Below are 21,088 nucleotides of genomic sequence, written 5' to 3' on the forward strand. Positions count from 1 at the left end.
CATCACAGATAGAATGGATAATAATATTTTTCTCCATAGACAATTTTTTAACTTTTGGGATACTTATAGATTCACAGAAGTTACAACTGTACAATATAAAAGTACAGAGAGGTCCTGGTGTACCCATCACGCAGTTTCCCCCAGTAGTTACTTCTCATATTATTACAGTACTATACATATCAAAACCAGGAAGTTGACATTGGTACAATGGTGGTGTCTCCAAGACCACCCTTAGGTTCAGAGATTTGCTAGAACTGGACTCAGCTTATAGTTATAGCTAAGATTTATTAAAATGATATAGTAAAGATACATAGTAGGTCACAAGGGAAAGACAGGCAGAATCTGAAGGAATTTATCTGCATACTTCTTTATATTTTCTTTCTCCCATGAGGAGTTACTGTAGCTACATGTGTAATGTTTCTGCCCAGGGAAACCCAATAGAGATTCAGTGCTCAACGTTTTTACTGGGGATTGGTCATCTAGGTACCCTCTGCCTAGCATGTATCAAAATTGTAGACTTCTAAAAGAAACTCTCAGCATAAATCACATTGTTTGTGCAAATAGTCTAGGCACAGTGAGCCAAAATTCAAGTTTCCAGACACCAGCCAGTATCAGCCTTGCAAGTACACCTTAATAAAGATAATAACTTCAGGCCAGCTATGTTAACTTTTTAATTCACAGGAGTATATATTTCTATGCCATTTTATCACAAGTGTATATTTATTTGTGTTAACCACTGCTACAACCAAGGTTAAAGAACTATTCCATCCCCACAGAAATCTCTCTTATGTAGCCTTTATGGTCATACCCACCGCTCTCCTTCTACACATTCCCTGATCCTTACTTTATCTTGTTCTCAGTAATTTTTCATAGACAATTTTTAAATGAAAGAAATGTTCACATTTTGATTTTTTCATTGAAGTGATAGCTTTATGTTTCTACTGTTACAACAAAACCCATGTGGGGAGAGTAAAGGATTTTGATTTAAGAGATCATTGTATTTTTTTAAGGTGAATGATAGAGACTTCGGTGTTCATTGTGTTATTATCTAATGTGTTCTTGATTCTTAAAATATTACATGAGAGAAAGGGAGAATTTTTGAAAAGTTCAACATAACAAATTTTGATGGCATTTACTCTCATTTTCTTTAATCGAATTTTAATGTTTTATTTTGAGATTATTAACCTGTTTCTTTTTCTGGATCACATTATCAAATACACCTAAAATACATTCTCTATAGTTATTATTAGATGATTGATAATTTAATAATTTTTACTATTTTTAATAATTATTAAATAAGCCTATGATATTTAATTAAGCTTGTTGTATTGAAAAATATATTAGTCTAAATAACCAATTAACATTTTTTTCTTTTTAGGCACACCAGATGAATATTGGTTATTATTTGACATTATTATTTTTATATGGGGTAGCACTCACTGAAAGAGGAAAGAAAGACGTATGTAGCATGTGTTATTTGCTTGTTATAAATCTTTTAATATACAGTGACTTCACTTTAGCAAATAAAATTATTTTTAAAAATTCTTTAAAAACTGAAACCATTTAGTGACTTTTCTGTTATATATTTATAATCTAGAGTAATTATGCCAAAGATTATATTGAGAAATTAAAAATACTAATAAAAGTAACTATTAATATTATCTTATACTTTCAATTATTATAGCTTTATCTTTTAAAATGCTTACCATTTATGTAAATAGAAAATTGTTTAGCTTCTTTCACATTTATATTTAATCCATTTTCTAGTGTAATTTAATCTCTCTGGTTTTAATCTTACCCTTTTTGTAAAATATGAGCTTTGCCTTAAATTCTTTGTTGAATAAACAGAAGTACAAATAAGTAAAAATATGAAAATTAACTAGATAATTTCTAAGCATTCTTTTGAACTTAACTCTTTCTGATTTTTAATGATTTCTTATATTTTTTTGTAACTTTTTTTAAACATTTTTCTTTCCAAATATATATCTTCACTTGGTTTCACATGAAGTATATAAATATGACTTGTTAATTAGGTAAAGTAGAATTTATAAGTACCTAAACTGAAATATTTATATTTTAAATAATTTCATGTCATATTAGTTATTTAGTGTGATGAGAATATTTTAAAGCAAGGCCGTGCAGCATTTTTCTGACTTTTTCCCCCCCAGAGAGACTGAAGACATTATGCTTGTTTTATTAATTATAACTGAAGCATCTATTAGAACAGACTTTGATTTTTACTTCCTAACTTACATTGTTTATGATTAAGATGGTGCATCCTTGAAAGAGACTATATCTATGGTCACTTATTTTCTGTTTGAAAAATTATGAAGAAATGTGCTCTAACTAGGAATAATGATAAAGAATTGTGCTCTAATAGTCATCAGAAAAGCTCTTATTTTGGCTCGTAATATCTGCCAGTTTTTTTATGTATGTATAAAAGTATGTATGTATTTATTTAAGAGAGGGTCTTGCTATGTTGCCTAGGCTAGACTAGAAATCCTAGGCTCAAGTGATCCTCCTGCCTCAATCTCCTGAGTAGCTGGAACTATAGGCATGTACTGCCGTGCCTGGCTAATTGCCAAGTTTTTGTTGTTTTTTTTTTTTTTTTTGAGTTGGAGTCTCACTCTGTTACCCAGACTGGAGTGCAGTGGTCACTCCCGGCCACTGGAGCCTCAACCTGCTGGGCTCCGGTGATCCTTCCACCTCAGCCTTCCGAGTAACCGGAATTACAGGGATGCGCTACCATGCCCGGCTGATGTTTTAAATTTATTGTAGAGATGAGGTCTCGCCAAGTTGCCCAGGCGGGTCTCGAACTCTCGGGCTCAGGCAATCCACTCACCTCAGCCTCCCAAGGTGTGGGATTACAGGCTGAGCCACCGAGCCCGGCTTATTGCCAGTTTTAGATACAAAAATTGTTTTAACTTTCACTTTGAAATATTAGATAAAGAAGATCTTAAATGTGTTTGTAAATAAAATCTTTCAAACACTTTCTACATGATCTTTGTGATCACATACAAAGATGCTAGGATTAGAAAGATAAATAAATGACTTGATGACTGGATTTTTTTTTTTTTTTGATTTGGAGTCTCACTCTGTCACCCAGACTGGAGTGCAGTGGTCACTCCCAGCCACTGGAGCCTCAACCTGCTGGGCTCCGGCGATCCTTCCTCCTCAGCCTTCCAAGTAGCTGGAACTGCAGGTGCGCGCTACCACGCCTGACTAATTTTTGATTTATTGTAGAGGTGAGGTCTTGCCAAGTTGCCCAAGTAGGTCTCACCTCAGCCTTTCAAAGCGCGGAATTACAGGCTGCGTTTGGGAAATAATTGTTTATAGTAAAAGAGAAAAAAAATTCTGTCACATTAGCCAAACCTAGTTTTATGTTACTACAGGATTATACAGATGCTGAGAATAAATTTCTGGTGATGAAGATGGTGATCCAAGACAATGAAATTTGTGAAAACTTTATGTCTTTAGTCTATTTTGGACGTGGTTTACTTCGATGTGCTCAGAAAAGGTGAGAATTTTAATTAATGAGTAGATCCTGTCTGTCACCTTTCACCGTTGTGAAATGGGAACTAATTATGCACAGTATACCAGGGAAAATGATATTTGTGCCTACTGGTTTGTTTTTTCTTTTTATCTGTTCCTACAGATAATAATTTTCTCAGTGCATTTGAGAATATTAGATATCAAACTTAAGAGGCCATGGCAACAGGAGGCAGACTAGCATTGATATTAGGAAGTTGGAATCTGAGAGACCTGGGTTCAGAAGCATTTTCTATCACTTACCCAAGGAAACTTAATGTTGTTAAGCCTTATATATTTTTTTCTTATGTCTAAAATGGGATTAATAATAGTGTTCACTTCATAAGGATGTTGCAGGTGACTAACACAGTGCCTAGGACACAAAAATACTGTACTTAATAAATAAGTGATGATTAGAGTTATTAGTATTATCACCACTGATTTAGAGTAGTTTTTTTTTCTTAATCTTTATTTAAATGGCTTTGGGGGGGCCAAATCATTTTTGGTTACATGGATGCATCCTCTAGTAGACTACATGGATGCATCCTATAGTAGTGAAAAAGTCCAGACTTTAAGTGTACCTTCCACCTCTATCTGTGCACATTGTATCTGTTAGGTGATTTTTCATCCCTCCCCTCCCCCTTCTGAGTCTTCAGTGTTCATTATGCCATTCTATATGCCTTTACAGTTCCTTCGTTTAGCTCCCACTTGTAAATGAGAGCACGCAGCATTTGGTTTTCTGTTCTTGCATTACTTCTCTTAGAACTGATAGTCTTTAGTACCATCCATGTTGCTGCAAAAGACATTATTTCATGGAATAGTTTTTTAAGGTATAAATGAACTTATAAAGAATTGAATGGGTCCACATGCTGAGTTTTGGTAGTATTGGGTACTACATATTTTAAGAAGGTAAAATTATATAGAGGAACCTATATGGATTATCTGTTTACTTTCTATATGGAGATCCTTAACCATTTGTAGCATCATTCATTCTTTTTATTTATTAAACGTCTCTTATATTACAGAGACTGCGTTAGGTGTCAGAGATAAAATGGTTTACAAAATAGTCCCTGTCCTCATGTTACTGAAAGTATAGTGAAGGATATAGACATTAATTAAATAATAAATCATAAAATTGTCAATTAGGAAGTGTGATAAAGAGCTGTGAAGGAAAATAGAATGAACAGCAAAAGTCTTTACTGGAGCCCCAGTCTGGTTCTGGGAATCAGAAGTCTCCCTGGGGAAATACTGTTCAACTGACATCTGAAGCATAAGTGAAGAAAGTTCACTTGGGCAAACTCTTATGAAGGATTACTGTTGAGTCAAACCATTGGATCCCTACAAGTGTGACCTATGAGGTAGTTCCCTGATTCTTTGTAACATTTATCTCCCATACTCCTGCATGCTTGTTTACTATTAGGGTACCCAGAAGACATCTCACTTCCTGTTCACTAGGTCTGAGCAGCATGATGCCAGCAGAATGTCAAGATGATCAAAATTCCTCAGACTTTACTATGACAAAGTAAGAGAATTAGCACAACCTGAGCTGTTCTTCCCCAGATATGAAAACTGCTTTTTGTTCTCTTAGAGATAATTATCTCTTGGAGATAATTCATTTTTCAGATTATTGACACTAGAATGCTTAATTGTATGGCTGCATCATTACTATCATCCTGGCCTGTAGCCACCACTGAGCTCCTCAAATACACTGGTGCCTTTTCACTCTGTATTTGCGACTGTATTAATGAATGAACTGTTCTCTGAGCCTTTCCAGGAACATTGTCTACTGGTGGGTTCTGTGTTTTTACATAGTAAGTTCATTCTAACATTCTCAACTCCCTCAGTTATCCTGCCAATAAATTTTCAGCATTTCTGCCTCGCTTACAGTAAGACCATCATTCTGTCCAAGTTTCATGGAACCTTCTCAGCAGCATGTGAGGACTGGCTTCAGGTATCCTAGCTAGGAAGGAGAATCTTGAATGAAGGAGCAGTTGTTGCTTATCATGTACCCATCCCTATCCAGCCTGTGTTTATCTTTGGTTCAGCACTTTTAAGATCCACTCCCACACATTTCCCTGCCAGTACATCCTAGTCAGGTTCTACCCTTCTTATGATGAATAAACTTTCCTCCTGGGTAGATTCTGTTTTCTCCCTTGGCTTTCCACTTGACCCTCACTTTATTTGGTCTAAAGGCAGTGAGTAGAGGTAGGGGAGCATCTTGAAGAAGAAGGTATCATCTTTTGAAACATGCATCTCAGATAATATTTTTACACAGTCTCTAAGTAGAAGTAAGCTGCTCTCCTGTAGCAAGGAAGAGGTCTTCACCAGCCAGAGGGTTCAGGGGGAGTTTAGAGATTCAGTGTTTCCAAGCACATTTTCCTAAATATCCTCATTTCAGATCTCAGGATCCACTTATTTCCTATCAAGTCTCTGATTTTAGCATAGCAGTTTTGTGGAGGCTGTGTTTTCGTCTCCTTTGCAGTTGTTCTATCCTTATGATTAAATACTGGGCCTCATTTTCATCATAGCCTGCACTCTGTCTAGAGGAGTTGAGGTTTCTTTAAATGTTACCATAGAGACCTTCTAGCTTTCACAGTGTGTCCTGAGTTGATAGTATTGCTGAAGCTGTGCTTTTAGTATCATTTGCAGTTTTTTCCACTTTACAATTAAATCTGGGCCTTATTTTCAGCACAGATTATCTTTTTGCCTCTAGGAGTTGAGGGTCTCTTTAAATGCTGCCATAGAGGCCTACTGGCTTTGACAGTGTGTCCTGAGTTAATAGTTGGCTGACTTCTGCCTGTCATTCTCTTTCTTCAAGGCCTCCAAGACAGTTAACAAAAGCCAACCAACTCTACAATCCCTTTAATTACCATGGCCCCCATACTGTTCAAGCTTGAGCTACTACATAATCTAGTGCCTCCCCTTCCACCTGTGTTTCGTCCCAATCTACCACAGGTGAGAGACCTAGTATTTGTATTTCTGTAGCATGCCAGAGGTTATCACCATCCTACTTAGCACAAAAAAATGGATTACTTGTTGTCTCATTGGTTAACCATCCAATTCCACAGTTCCATTCAAACTAATCTTATTTTAAAATGCCTTGCAGATGTAATGGAGGACTGCTAGAATTTCATAAAAGCTTACAGGAAATTGGAGATCCAAATGATCATTGGTTTGACATTGATCCCACAGAAGATAAGGATTTATCTACAACTTTTGAAGTAAGAAAATTGAGAAATTTAAGAAATTATTTCATTTGTGATTAATCAGGGTTATCTTTGATAAAGTATGAACCAACTATGTCATATTCTGTAGCAAGCACATTACTTTATTGGGCAATTAACTTTTTATGTAAGAAACAACTTTGATTGTATTACGTAGTATGGAATGTATGATTCAACAGGAAGAGAGAAGTGAGGTAGCAGTGCCAGCATTTTCAAATTAGGTAAATTAGCCATATTAGATGAGTATTTTGCATTGTTAGAGCCAAATGAAATAGCTAACTTCTTTTTTTCTAATTATACTTATCATTATATTATTGTTGATTTAAATTACAAAATACTAAATGCTTAGTTCAGAAATCTTGGAAAATATAAAAATGCCCAAAGATAAAAGTGAAAAACATTCATATCTCTTCAAGTGGAGGAACCATGGTTAGCATTTTCATTTATATCTTTGCAGACACACACACGTATAAACACTCATACCTTTACTTTTACTAAATTGGTATGACGATATAACACATTTATTTGTTGTCTAGAAATATATAGTATTTTTAATTTCTCAGTAGATTATTATTACAATGTGATTTTTACATAGTCCATTATGTAACTGTGCTTTAATTTTCTCAACCAGCTCCTAATATTGGACATTTAGTTTATTCTAAACATTCCAGCTTTTCATTCTTATGTAAAGTGATCTTTGCATATTTCTTATATCATTCCATTAGAATAAATTTCTAAAGGAAGAAATGTGAAGCAGTTGTTCACATACTTATAAAGTAGTTATATATCTCTATATTTCCTCTCAGATAGTTTGTACAATTTTATATTCTTCAGAGTTTCCATTTACCCATATCTTTTGGGTATTCTTTACACTTTGGGTAACTTTTACCCAATCTGTTTAGCCATATGTGTCTCGTTTAAATTTGTTTAATATAGGCCATTGCCACTACCATTGCTAGGCCATTGCAGCCATTGCCTTGCTAAGCTGTGGTGTGGCAATGTACTCTTTGAGCTATGGCCAGGCCATGTTTCCTGACTTTGGCTCCCTCCCTTGCCTTGGGGAGGTGAATCTCCTCTTTTTCTCTCTCTAATTTAGTTTATAAATAATCTATATTTTCTAATCTAAAAAAATGTGTTAAATATAATAATAGCTACACAGGTTTTTCTTGGTTAATGTTTGAATGACATCTTTTTTCAAACTTTTGCTTTAAATCTTTTTGATTCCTTATATTCTAGTTGAATTTATGGCTAAAAGCATTTCCCAAAAAAGAAATATTTTATAAAAATACAAAGTTTAATTTTCCAGGAAGTTTATAATAGCTCAATATTTGCATATACTTAGTAATATAGCCTCAAAAATATATGGGACAAAGTTTGTCAGAATTGAAAGGAGAAATAAATTCCCAATCACAGTGGAATATTTTAATATACCAATCCAAGTAATCAGTAGAATACACAGGCAGCTTTTACCATTGTTAAGATAATCATATGACTTTTAACTTTGACTTGCTAAAGTAATAATTTTAAGCCGGGCTCGGTGGCTCAGCCTGTAATCCCGCGCCTTTGGGAGGCTGAGGTGAGTGGATTGCCTGAGCCCGTGGGTTCGAGACCCGCCTGGGCAGTGAGACCTCATCTCTACAATAAATCAAAAAATCAGCCGGGCATGGTAGCGCATGCCTGTAATTCCAGCAACTTGGAAGGCTGAAGCGAAAGGATCGCCGGAGCCCAGCAGGTCGAGGCTGCGGTGGCTGGGAGCGGCCACTGCACTCCAGTCTGGGAGACAGAGTGAGACTCCAACTCAAAAAAATAAAAATAAAAATAAAAAATAAATAAAGTAATAATTTTACATATTTTTAAAGCATTAAACTTCTACCTATCTAAAGCAGTTCCTGTTTGGGCTTGACTGTTTTATTCTTTTTCTTCCTCCTTTGAAAATATCTTTCTTTTCTTTATTATTCAACTTTTTAAGTGAAATTTTTTAATGCAAAGAAATACACACATGCAATTTGCCAAATAATATTAACAGACTTAATAATTAAGAGCCCCTGCTCTGTCATCTCTGACTGAAATTCAGCTTTCTAGAGGTAATTTTTTCTGACTTTCTAGGCATTTTTCTTCAGTATTTACCTATTTAAAAATCAATACTGCTATTTAAAATTTTTCTTTATTTTAGGTATTATCTTTTGCTTCTTCACTGTGGAAGATGAGGCTTTAGCTCTTTTATACACCCTCCTTACTGGGCCCCCACTCACCCACACACATACCCACTTTCCTTCCCTTATTCTACCAGTAGTTATAAGTTTTTATTAAATTGGCCTTAGGGTGTCCCTTCATTCTCATCCTGTGGATTTTTTCTAGCTTCTTTCTATGTAGAATCCTCTGTTTCTCTGAAATCACATTTTCCTCTTTTTAGAAGTGTTACATCCTTGTTTTGATGGTGCAGCTCCTCCAGCAGCTTATAAAAGTGTGATGTTTGGGAGGAAAAATTTTCGAGACACTTCAAGTCTCAAAATAATTTAACTTTTTATACTTTATTCATATCCTACCTGGGCACAGAATTGTAGGTAGAATAAATTTTTTAAAGTATTTTTCTGTTATCTTCTGGCTTCTAATATTACTTTTGAGAAATCTGATGTCATTCTGATTTTTAACCTTTTTGTATGACTGTTTCATTTTTTTTATTTCTGAGAATTTTTAAGGATATTATGTATGTCCAAGTGTGTTCTGAGCTTGTTTTTTGTTTTGTTTGTTTTGGGACATTTTCTGTTTTACATATTTGATAATATCTTCTTAATTTTCTCTTTTTCTTTCTGAATAACTTATTATTCAGATGCTTTACTGAGTCTAAGTTTCTTATTTCTTTTATATGTTTTATATTTTTTCTTTTTGTTCTACTTTCTGGGAAATTTTCTCAACTTCATCTTTTTGCATAAGGCTGATATCATGACATAATTTATAGAGGGTATTTATCATGTATTATACCCTCAGTTTATTAGCAGTAATGCTATTTGAAATTTAGTAATACTGTTCCTCTAAAGGATAAGTATAAAGGACCTTGTCTAATCACTTAGACCTGATAACATATTCCACCTACATTTAATAAGCATTTTTAAATGAGAAATTATATTCCAATTTGTAAGTCTTGGACATAAGAAACATGCTTCTGAACCATACTTTTGCCTATTATTGTGGTGAGTTACATATTTCACCACTACAGTAGTTCCACTGCCAACATGGTATCCTTAGGAGCCAGTTTCAGCAAAGACTTGCCTGGAGTCCAGTGATTTATGGTATCTCTGTGTGTATATATTAGAGCAATTCATTCTTGATAGGAATATTCCAGGTGTTCTGCTATGGGTTAGGATGCTAAAGAGAAGTATATCTTAAAACATGATACTTCTCTCCTTTCTCTATATTATTCAGTAAGAAATTCTGCTTTTGTGCCTTTCCACACGTTGTTTACTTTGAATGAGGGATATGTTTTATTAGTATTTAAAAATATATGCATATATGCAAATCCTTCAAAAAGGGATTGGGTATGGATATGTTTATTGAGGTAAAACATTAAAAGTGGAATTTATTATTATTAAGAATTATTTTTGTTTTTAAAATCTAGCATATTCTTAACAATTTTATCAAGACAACTGAGAGTAATATAATGAAGCAGACCATTTGTAGTTATCTAGATTGTGAGCGATCTTGTGAAGCTGACATTTTAAAGAACACCAGTTATAAGGTACTGTAATCAACTAATTGAGTTTTTAAAAAATGTGATTAAAAATTAAATAGATAAAATTGTATCATGTATTAAAGTATTATTTAAAGGGTGTTTAGTTTAATTATTAATGGCAAAGTAGTTGAGAAGTTATTTGACTATTTCTAAGAACTTAGATTCAAAGTGAGCAAGGAATTATTTATATTTGAGTTGTAAAAGAATAAATTGGTTTTGTTAAGATTTTTGTAAGATGTGAATGTTAGAGATTGAGAATAGTAGCATTTTACTAAGGAGAAGGGCTATCACTCTACAGGAATTATGTTACAAATAAGTGATCATTATCTCTTATATGGGCTTTGACAGGGAAATTGTAAACTGCCCTGATTTGAAGAAATTCAGCAATCAGAATACTTCTGATACTTTGTAAAATCACAAGATAGGATAGAAGATGTGCCTGTCAGTGCAAATTAGACAACAATTTCCATAAGATAACTGAAGTCTCAGTTGTACAGTAAATGGGGTAGGCGGGGAGAAGGAGAAGGCCAAGATCTGTTCATTAAGACAGAGATTGGAAATTGAGACTGGTGAGATGCAGTGCTTAAGGCTAGACATGTTTGATATTGGTTTAGGTGATATGGTCCTAAGGTTACCCAGAAATACTTCAGGATTCTAATCAAATGAACAGCATGTAGAAGCAAAAAGTTCTGAGCACATATTTAGATTTTTGTCATCAAAGCAAAATTTAAAGGAAGTAGGAAAATCATTTCTAGGGAGGGCACACTGGGAAGGACAAGAAATCTATACCCTGGGATAATGCAGTAGTAACTCAGGAGCTAACTATCACAAGACAGCAAATCTGAGTTCTCATGTTTGGTAACAGACGAGATTCAGGGAATAATAGTATGAATTTGATACTGGAGGAGAAGAGGAATGTAAAAATGGAGATGAAGAGGGTAGATAGCATGTTCCTCTACAAAGGTCACTCGCTTGTTTTCTGATACTTTTTTTGCATAGCATATTGGAAAATATTGTTCAAATTATTGACTTGTTTTAGTGTTCTAATTTTACTATCTTTAATGATATAAAAATGGCTTATAGAGTTATTTGGTGATCTTGTTGATAAATTTTGAATTCCATGGAAAATTCATCTAGTTATAGAATAATTTTTAAAGTGACTTAAGGTGGTATTTTCCATATCTACCTAAATTACTATTTCCTTATTAACAGCTTACTTTTATTTTTTTCCAGGGATTTTTTCAATTAATGTGCAGTAAAAGTTGCTGTATTTATTTCCATAAAATTTGCTGGAAAAAGTTCAAGAATTTAAAATACCCAGGTGAAAATGATCAGGTATTGTATACCTTCTTAAAGCTTTACTTATAGAGTTTCTTTCTTTACCCTTTCCTTGTTTTTCCTCTTTGCCTTCATTTTTTCCTGTTCATATCTTTCTTTTTACTTCCTTTTTTTTTTCTTTTTTCCACTTCTTCTTTTGTTTTTTCCCAATTCGCTCTGATACTTATTCTCCCACCACTATTTATTCATCATCATCCTCGTTTATTAAACAGTTCTTTGTAGACTAGTTGTTTTGCTTAGTGATTTCTATCAGTTTGTTCCTTTCCCTTTAGAAGTTTATACTCTTGAGACTAAAAAATACTGTTGCAGGTATACATATAAAGGACATAAAATTAATGACTAAGATTGCTTAATAAACACAAAAATAATAATTATACAATTTTAGGGATAATTTCTGTTTAAGAGGTGGAGAAAAACGAGGATAAATTTTACAGTCCAGCTTTGATGGGCAGCATGGTTGGTTCCATGTTTTTGCTATTGTGAATAGAGCTACAGCAACCATGAATGTGCATTTTTGGTAGAATGACTTGAGTTCTTCCGGGTATATTCCCAATAGGGGGATTGCTGGGTCATATGGAAGGTCAATTTCTAGTTCTTTCAGAAATTGCCACACTGTCTTCCAAAGAGGTTGCACTAGTTTGCATTCCCAACAGCAGTTAAAAGCAATCCTTTTTCTCCGCATCCTCGCCAGCATATGTTGTTGTTTGTTTTATTAATGATGGCCATTTCTACTGGGGTTAGGTGGTATCTCAGTGTGGTTTTGATTTGCATTTCTCTGATGGTGAGTGAGGCTGAGCACTTTTTCATGTGTCTGTTGGCTGCCCATATATCTTGTACAGTACCAGGCTGTTTTGATTTTTGTAGTCTTACAGTAAAGTTTGAGGTCTGGAGGTGTGATACCTCCTGCTTTGTTTCTTTTGCTAAGGATTGTTTTGTCTATTCATGGTCATTTATGCTTCCATATGAACTTCTGTATTGTCATTTCCAGTTCTGAGAGGAATGATGTTGGTAATTTAATGGGTATTGCATTGAATCTGTAGATTGCCTTTGGTGGGATGAACATCTTAATGTTGATTCTTCTTATTCATGAGCATGGACTATTTTTCCATTTGTTTGTGTCTTCTTGGATTTCCTTGAACAGTGTTTTGTAGTTCTCATTGTAAAGGTCTTTCACTTCTAGTTAGCAAGATGCCATGGTATTTCAATTTTGTGTGTGTGACTATTGTGAATGGAATTTTGCTTTTTATTTGCTTCTCTGTCTGCTTGTTTTTGGTGTATAAGAATGCAACTGTCTTTTGCACATTTATTTTGTACCCTGAGACTTTGCCGTAGTCCTTTATCAGTGCAAGCAGGTTTTTGACAGATTCTCTTGGATTTTCAAGGTATAGGATCATATCGTCAGCAAAGAGGGATAACTTGACTTCCTCTTTTCCTATTTGGATACTCTGATTTTCTTCTATTGTCTAATTGCTCCAGTTAGGACTTCCAGTACAATGTTGAACAAGAGGAGTGAGAGTGGGCAGGCTTGTTTTGTTCCAGTTTTCATGGGAAATGTTTCCAGTTTCTGTCCACTTAGCAATGTGCTAGCTGTGGGTTTATCGTAGATGGCACTTACTATTTTGAAGTGTGTTCCTTCTATACCTAGGTGTTTGAGGGTTTTAATCAAGAAGGGATGCTGGATTTTAACAAAAACTATTTCTGCATCTAATGATATAATCATGTGGTTCTTGTTTTTACATCTCTTAATGTATTTAATTACATTTACGGTCTTGCAGATGTTGAACTAGCCCTGCATCCCGGGGATGAAGCCTACTTGGTCATGGTGGATGATTTTTGAGATGTGTTTTTGGATCCAATTTGCGAGAATCTTGTTGAGGATTTTGCATCTATGTTCATAAGAGATATTGGCCTGTAGTTCTCTTTTTTGTTGGATCTTTACCCCGTTTGGGTATCAGTGTGATGTTAGCGTCGTAAAATGATTTAGGGAGAATTCCATCTTTCTCAATTGCCTGGAATACTTTTAATAGGATTGATATCAGCTCCTCCTTGTACATTTTGTAGAATTCTACTGGAAAGCCATCCAGTCCCTGGCTTTTTTTGTAGGTAGTTTTCTTATGACAGAGTCAATTTCCTGGGTAGTTATTGGTCTATTTAGTGTCTCAATGTCTTCTTGTTTCAACCTGGGGAGGTTGTGTGATGTCAGAAAGTCCTCCATTTCATTTAGGTTATCAAGTTTGTTTCCATATAGGTGTGCATAGTAATCTCTGATAACCTTTTGTATTTCTTTGAAGTCAGTTGTGATTTGATACTTTTTATTTCTGGTTGTGTTTATTTGGGCTTTTTCTTTCTTTTTCTTGGTCATTCTGTCTAGGGGTTCATCAATCTTGTTAATTCTTTCAGAGAACCAACTTTTTGTTTTGTTGATGTTTCCTATATTTTTGTCTTCTGTGTCCCGCATTTGAGCTCTTATTTTGGTGATCTGGTTTCTTCTGCTAAAGTTAGAGTTCTGGTGGTCTTCTCTTTCCAGCTTCCTTAGGTGATTTGTTAGGCAGTCAACTTGTGATCTTTCTTGTGATATGTGTTCATAGAAATATAAATTCCTCTCTTAGAGCTGTTTTCATGGCGTCCCAGAGGTTTTGGTAAGATGTTTCTTCATTTTCATTTGTTTCCAGGAATCTTTTAATTTCTGTTTTGATTTCATTGTTGACCCAGTAGTTGTTCTGCATCATGCTGTTAGTGTCCATGTCTCTGTGGGCTTTGGGAGAATTTTGTTGGTGTTGATATTTTATTCCACTGTGGTCTGAAAAGGTGCATGGTAATATTTCAACCTTATGGAATTTTAGACTCAACATTTTTATTCTTTTTTCCCCCTGGAATCCTCATTTGTCTGATAGAAATTCAGTAATCCTTTTTACACTCAATTAGTACATTTTACTTGAAGTTGCTTTCCCTGGAACAGCAAATACATTATAGTGACTTGAAGATTTTGAAGTAGAAATGATAAGGGAGAAAAGTGAAACTATACATTTTAAGTAGGATATTCACTGATATATGAAATGGACCATCTTAAACAGCTCCCAAATGTTTATTCACATCTTTCAGTTTACTATCTAGCAACATCTGCTTCTAATGCTGTTTATTTAGATATAATCAGATTTTCATATGAGTGATTTTTTTCCATTTTTATTGCTTTTTCTATTAATAACTTTAGAGTTTCAGTGGGAAAAAATGTTTGAAGGAAGGATGTACAGGTGACATGGTAAGGATGCTGCAATGTGATATACCTGGAATTGTTAAAATTTTGGTAGGTATCTCATTTTTATTTTTCTTTCCTTCATTGAAAAAATGTTTTTTATTCGGAACAGATTTGGGAATCATAATAGAATTTTAGTGATATTCTCTTTGATGGTGACTGAACTCTGATTTTATTGCTATGATTTATCCAAAGTAGAACTTAAGTGATCTTTAAGAACAAGAAAATTAAAAATTAGAGAGAAGAAGAGACAAAACATACCAGTGAGGAGAATATCTTGAACCACCTAAGGTTAAAAATAATTTTAAATTTTCTGCACCTCTTTTAGTCTGTTAATAGCTTCCTATGAAACTAGCTATAAAACATCACATATAGTACCTGATCTATAACATATCCTCAGATAATATCCATTTTATTTTTGTTTCTGATTTATTGTAGAGATGAGGTCTCACCAAGTTGCCCAGGCGGGTCTCGAACCCGTGGGCTCAGGCAATCCACCACCTCAGCCTCCCAAAGCATGGGATTACAGACTGAGCCACTGAGCCTGGCTTCCATTTTTTTTTAAATTAGTGAAATATCTAGTTGAATTTTTTATTTTATAAAAAAATAAGCGAAAACGATGAACAGAAATGTATCTTATTTATTTATCTTTAGATATACTGCTTTTGTATTTAAGATTTGGCATTTAAGTCCTATAATGATATAAAGTAGTTCTACTTTTCAAGATTAACTCTTAATTTGTTTTTTGATCAGGATTGTTTATTATTCACCTTGTTATTTCTGTTTTATTTGTTTTTATTCACTGTGGCTTCATTATCAATGCCTCTTTTCAAATGTTAAGACTAATAAAAAACATTAAAGAATTTTAAAAGTTGAAATACTTTAGGGCTTTTTTTTTTTCTTTCTATTACCTGCAGTTTGAAGTTATAAGAAAAGATGAATATGTAACCATTGAAAATTTAGGAGCAAGGTAAGCTTGAAATAAAATATTCTGGGTTTTTTTTTTTTTTAGCATGTATGTATTTTTTTAGTTATTTCCTTCTTCTGTATTTCTGTCACCTGTTGGAACTCCATTATTTCAAGGTAGTATTAAGGTATGTGAAAAAAACAGTATTTAATTGTCATTTATATCCTTCTCTGTTCTTCTTGTAGATTTCACATCTAAAGCAGGGAAGGAAAAATTATATGGATACTTTTCCCTTACATTGAAAATAATCGTCTTCTTTAATTAAAACATATTTTTCTTAGTTATTTAGTTCGATTTAGAATAAAAACTTTCTCTCATCTTTCAAAACTTATTTAGGTCAGAAAAACTTGTGTCACAATTAGAATCTTCCTGTTTCTTCTATGAGAAAACTGTATTGCAGAAATTATAAGATGGGAATTAATAGACATTGCTATTGAAATAGAAGTTGTACTGAAATTAGAGTGGTATCTATTAAAATTAAAAATTTCAATATAAAAAGGTCTCCTAATTCACTGATTCTCTTTTCTGTTTAAATTGTAAATTTCTACCATTTTTCAGTCTGTCAGGGACGTTGCATTGATATCTAAGATATCAGTTTTCCCTTGAAGTTAATGAATACCAAATCTGTATCTCTAGCAGAGATCTCTCTTCTAAAATCTTGACCTTATATACCTACCTACATGCTGAATATCTCCGTTTTTATTTTTCACAAATATCAACAGTCCAGCATGCTCAAAACTGGACTAGTGATCTTTCCAATGCTATTCTGTAATTTTTTAAAAAATGTATTAGATGGCCAAGTGCAGTGGCTCACATCTGTAATCCAGCACTTTGGGAAGTTGAGGCAGGAACTCAATTCAAGTTGAGAATTGCTTGAGCTCAGGAGTTTGAGACCAGCCTAGGCAACATAGCAAGACCTCATCTCTACAAAAAAAAAAAAAAAAATTAGCCAAGCTTGGTGTTGCATGCCATGGTCCCAGCTACTTGTAAGGTTGAAGTGAAAGGATTGCTGAGTTCCAAAAGTCTAGGCTGTGGTAAGCCATGATCTTGCTACTGCACTCCAATAGAGTAAGACTCTGACTCAAAAATATATATGTATGTTAGATGTAACATACATATTTAGGATTGTTAATTTTTTCCTTGATTATTTGACCAGTTTATATACATCTCATTTTATCCCTGATAGTATTCCTTCCTTAAGTCTTTTTTTCTGATACTAATATAGCCTCTCTAGCTTTGTTTTGATTAGTGTTTGCATGGTATATCCTTTTGCATTTACTTCACCCTGTATATGTCTGTATTTAAAGAGATATTTTTGTAAGTGGCATAGCTCTTGCATTTTTTAAGTACCCATCTGATGGTCTCTGCCTTTAATGTGATTTTTTCATGTCATATACATTTTATGTACTTATTTATATGGTTTGATTTATACCTATTTTCCTTGTTGTTTTCAATTTTCCCTATCTGTTCCTTTTTAATTTTCTGTTTTTCCCCCAGTGTTTGCTGAAGGACTTACAGTACACATTTTTAACTTATGTCTATTTTTGAAGAAAATTATACCACAGCATGTATAGTGTAGGAACTTTGCAATAATATATTTTCATTTCTTCCTTTCTTTTGTGCTAGTGCTGTTTTTTTTTTTTTTCTTCTGAGTGGGGGAGTCTCACTCTATCGTCCAGGCTGGAGTGCAATGGCGCGATCGTGACTCAGCGCAGCCTTGACCTCCCAGACTTAGGCAATCCTTCTGCCTCTGCCTTCTGAGTACCTAGGACTACAGGTGCCTGCCATTATACCTGGCTTATTTATTTTTTATTTTTTATTTTTGTAGAGACATGGTCTTATTATGGTGTACAGGCTGGTATGCTATTGTTCTTATATGTTTTACTTCTACATATAAATTTCATAATAATTTACTTATAAGTGTAGTTTAACTTTTTTCTGTTTCAGACTTTACATGAAAACATTTCTTATGCATTTTAAAGTATACATCATGTTTGTATGATCCATTTTTACTATAATTATAGCTGTAGTTCTTTCATTGCTCTAATTTTATTATATCATTATACTACTTTAATCATTCTACTACCATCGATAGATATTTATTTCCAATTTCAGGCTATAACAACAGCATTACAATGAACATTCTTCTGCATGTCTTCCAGTGTCTATATACAGAAACTTTTCCAGAATATATAAGCCGTTTCTGCATATTTTCAGCTTCACTAGATTTTGCTAAAGTTTTTCACAGTGATTTTACCAATTTATACTCATCACCAGAAGTATAGGAGATTTTCTTTTACTCAGTATCTTTGCTGATAATTCATATCATTAGTTTTAATTTTTTCTTACTAGTATGTAGTTGGCAGTGTCATAGTGGTGCGGGAGATAAAATCTGTTAACAACAGCCACTAAATAACAACCACCACCACCAAAAAAATCTCTGCCTTCATTAAACTTACATTCTGATGTTTTGTTTGATTTTTTTTATTGTGTATATTGCGGGAGGGTTCATTTCAAAGCCAAGCTACAAATTTTTAATCTGTTTAACAGCAACATGTACTTTGTACTTAGTCTACTTAATAAATTTTACTACTTCTTCCCTTTGTCTTTTCTAATTATTTATATTGATGTTATATTGTTTTCTTTTTTTTATTTTTTAAAGCACTGGGCATTGAATGAGTTGGGGGGTTTTTGGGCATACTTATTCCCAAAAAATTATTTGGTTAAGGGAGGACTAAGGAGTTGTTTTAGGTTTGCTATTGTTTTATATTTTTGTGTTTTTGAACAATACAAAGCTTTCTTTTCTTTGTTTCTGCTACCGTATAGACTTCTTGCAAGTAAACTTGTCAAGTGATTCTTTTTGTATAGAAGTCTAGCGATACTATCTAACCTATTAAATTCCATGAAAGTAACAATGTGAGGTTGTCATTGTTGGTGGTCTTTATTTGTACAGTAACTTTTCTGCTTTTTGAATTATTTCCAGGAGTAGCAGATGAAAATACTCAAACATGGTTATAGCAGAAATCTTGACTGAATTTGGTATTTTCATTGTAACTTTTTTTTCCACTTGCAGTTATAAAAAATTGATGTCTCTGAAAATAGCTGATACTGATATAAGACCGAAGAGCAGTTTAAAATGTAATACAAAAGGTATTATTTTACTTTTATATGCCTCCTACTGAAAAGTTTGTTAAATTTTTGACTTTCTCAGTAAGTATCATGCCATTAACAACCATGTCTTCATTTGTGTTTGTCATATATTGGGCTTGGGTTTAGGCCAGCAAGCAGCACTTGGTGTAGGCTGGAACTCACAGACAGAAGTATCTGCAGGAATATGGGTCTCACATTACCTTGGCATACAATAGAGAGGCATGCTAGATATGGTGCATAGCTGTGACTACATAATGAGATTGTGTTGCAGCAGAGGTTTTCTACCAACCTCTCCTTCTTTGCTCCATTCCCTCTTCTTATTTTTATATTTTTTTAATTGGAGTCTCACTCTGTCACCCAGGCTAGACTGCAGTGGGACACTCATCACCACCCCAACGTCGACCTGCTGGGCTCTGGAGATCCTTCTGCCTCAGCCTTCCAAGTAGCCGGAACTACAGGCGCATTATACCACACCCTGCTAATTTTTTATCTATTGTAGAGATGAGGTCTCGGCAAGTTGCCCCGGGTTGCTCTCAAACCCATGGCCTCAGGCAATCCACTCTCCTCAGCCTCCCAAATGCTGGGATTACAGGCTGAGCCACCGAGCCCAGCCGCTCCATTCCCTCTTAACAGAGCAAGCATTAGAGCAGGCTTGCATGGAAGGAATGAGCATATTTGGCCTGGAGTCAAAACAGCCTGAAGTTAGGAGCCAGCTGTTTAGGAGCATGCTAGGAAATGCCCTGCCCAGCACTTGGAGACCTTTAGGGCCCTTCTGTTGAAGAATTGTTTGGTGGTAGTCCTTCTTGCTAGGGGAAATGGATGTCTTTAATCCCAGCAACCCAGGGAAAGCTCCCTGAATCACTTACTCTTTACATTTATTTGCCTCCACAGTGTATGTCAAGTATTTCAAGCAAATATATTAATTTTAAAAATCTATTGAAACATATAATCCTGAAGGATGAAATAATAAACTACATGTTATAACTACATATTTTGATATTCATACAAAAACAAAATACCATCATATACCAAATTATTGCTGCTTTTGAATTCACCTCAGTCTACTCTCCTTTTTCGGAAGTAGTACTAAACTAGGAAAATACCAAATAGTTCAGTCTCAATCCTTATTCCACTTAATTGATGAAATACTTACTTAATCATTTATTTTTTTGAGAGGATAAGAACATGAGATTTGCTGTATCAATGCTTCTGAAGCATTATGTATGTACTTGAAATACTTGGTGATTTTGTGAAAATGCAGGTATCCATTCAGTAGGTCTGGAGTGAGGCCCTAGATTCTGTGTTTTTAACAGGCTCTCAGGTGGCTGCTGATGCTGCAAGGCATTAGGTCACTTCATGTTTGTTGATACAGATCTGAGTTGTCTAATATAGTAGCTACTAGGAGTACCATATGTTCTCACTCATAAGTGGACCTTGAGCAGTTATGATGCTATAAGAAAGGGATTGGCAGTGGTAGTAAACTGCCAGGGGATGGGGGGTGGGATTGGCAGTTGAGGGAAACTGCTGAGAGGGAGGGGTATACCTACCTCATCAACAAGGGTACCTGCATAATCAACGTTTGTATACCTAACCCTGAATTGTACCCCGCATCTTTATAATTAAAAAAAAAAATCAGTTCCTTAGTCATACAAATGGCATTTCTGGTGCTCAGTGAGTAGTAGACAGTGCCAGTATAAAACATTTTTATCACTGAATGTTCTACTGGACAATGATGATTAGGATAAAGCATAATTATTTAAGTAAAATATAATTAAATGATAGCAGTTACCATTCTTGGCAAATTTTATAAGTTTCAAAGCTATTTGGTTGCCACAGCTCATTTACTTGAATAAAACCTTGGATGGTTGAAAGTCTTCTGTGGTGATTAGTCCTTGTGA

General features: G+C 34.4%; 1 protein-coding gene across 2 annotated transcripts in view; it reads left to right on the top strand.

The window, feature by feature from the left end:
• DZIP3 (DAZ interacting zinc finger protein 3) overlaps positions 1–21,088 on the top strand; it is a 96,943-nt gene that overhangs the window by 21,314 nt on the left and 54,541 nt on the right. For both annotated transcript variants that reach the window (XM_008065385.2, XM_021716198.1), the window contains exons 6-13: positions 1,379–1,459; positions 3,393–3,517; positions 6,635–6,749; positions 10,369–10,488; positions 11,716–11,817; positions 15,032–15,124; positions 15,991–16,043; positions 19,114–19,190. In XM_008065385.2, the coding sequence (XP_008063576.1) occupies positions 1,379–1,459; positions 3,393–3,517; positions 6,635–6,749; positions 10,369–10,488; positions 11,716–11,817; positions 15,032–15,124; positions 15,991–16,043; positions 19,114–19,190 (766 nt within the window). The remainder of the gene's footprint in view (positions 1–1,378; positions 1,460–3,392; positions 3,518–6,634; positions 6,750–10,368; positions 10,489–11,715; positions 11,818–15,031; positions 15,125–15,990; positions 16,044–19,113; positions 19,191–21,088) is intronic.

Source organism: Carlito syrichta, unplaced genomic scaffold, assembly GCF_000164805.1.
Source record: "Carlito syrichta isolate Samal-C Ts95f unplaced genomic scaffold, Tarsius_syrichta-2.0.1 Scaffold308266, whole genome shotgun sequence".
Lineage (NCBI taxonomy): Eukaryota > Metazoa > Chordata > Mammalia > Primates > Tarsiidae > Carlito > Carlito syrichta.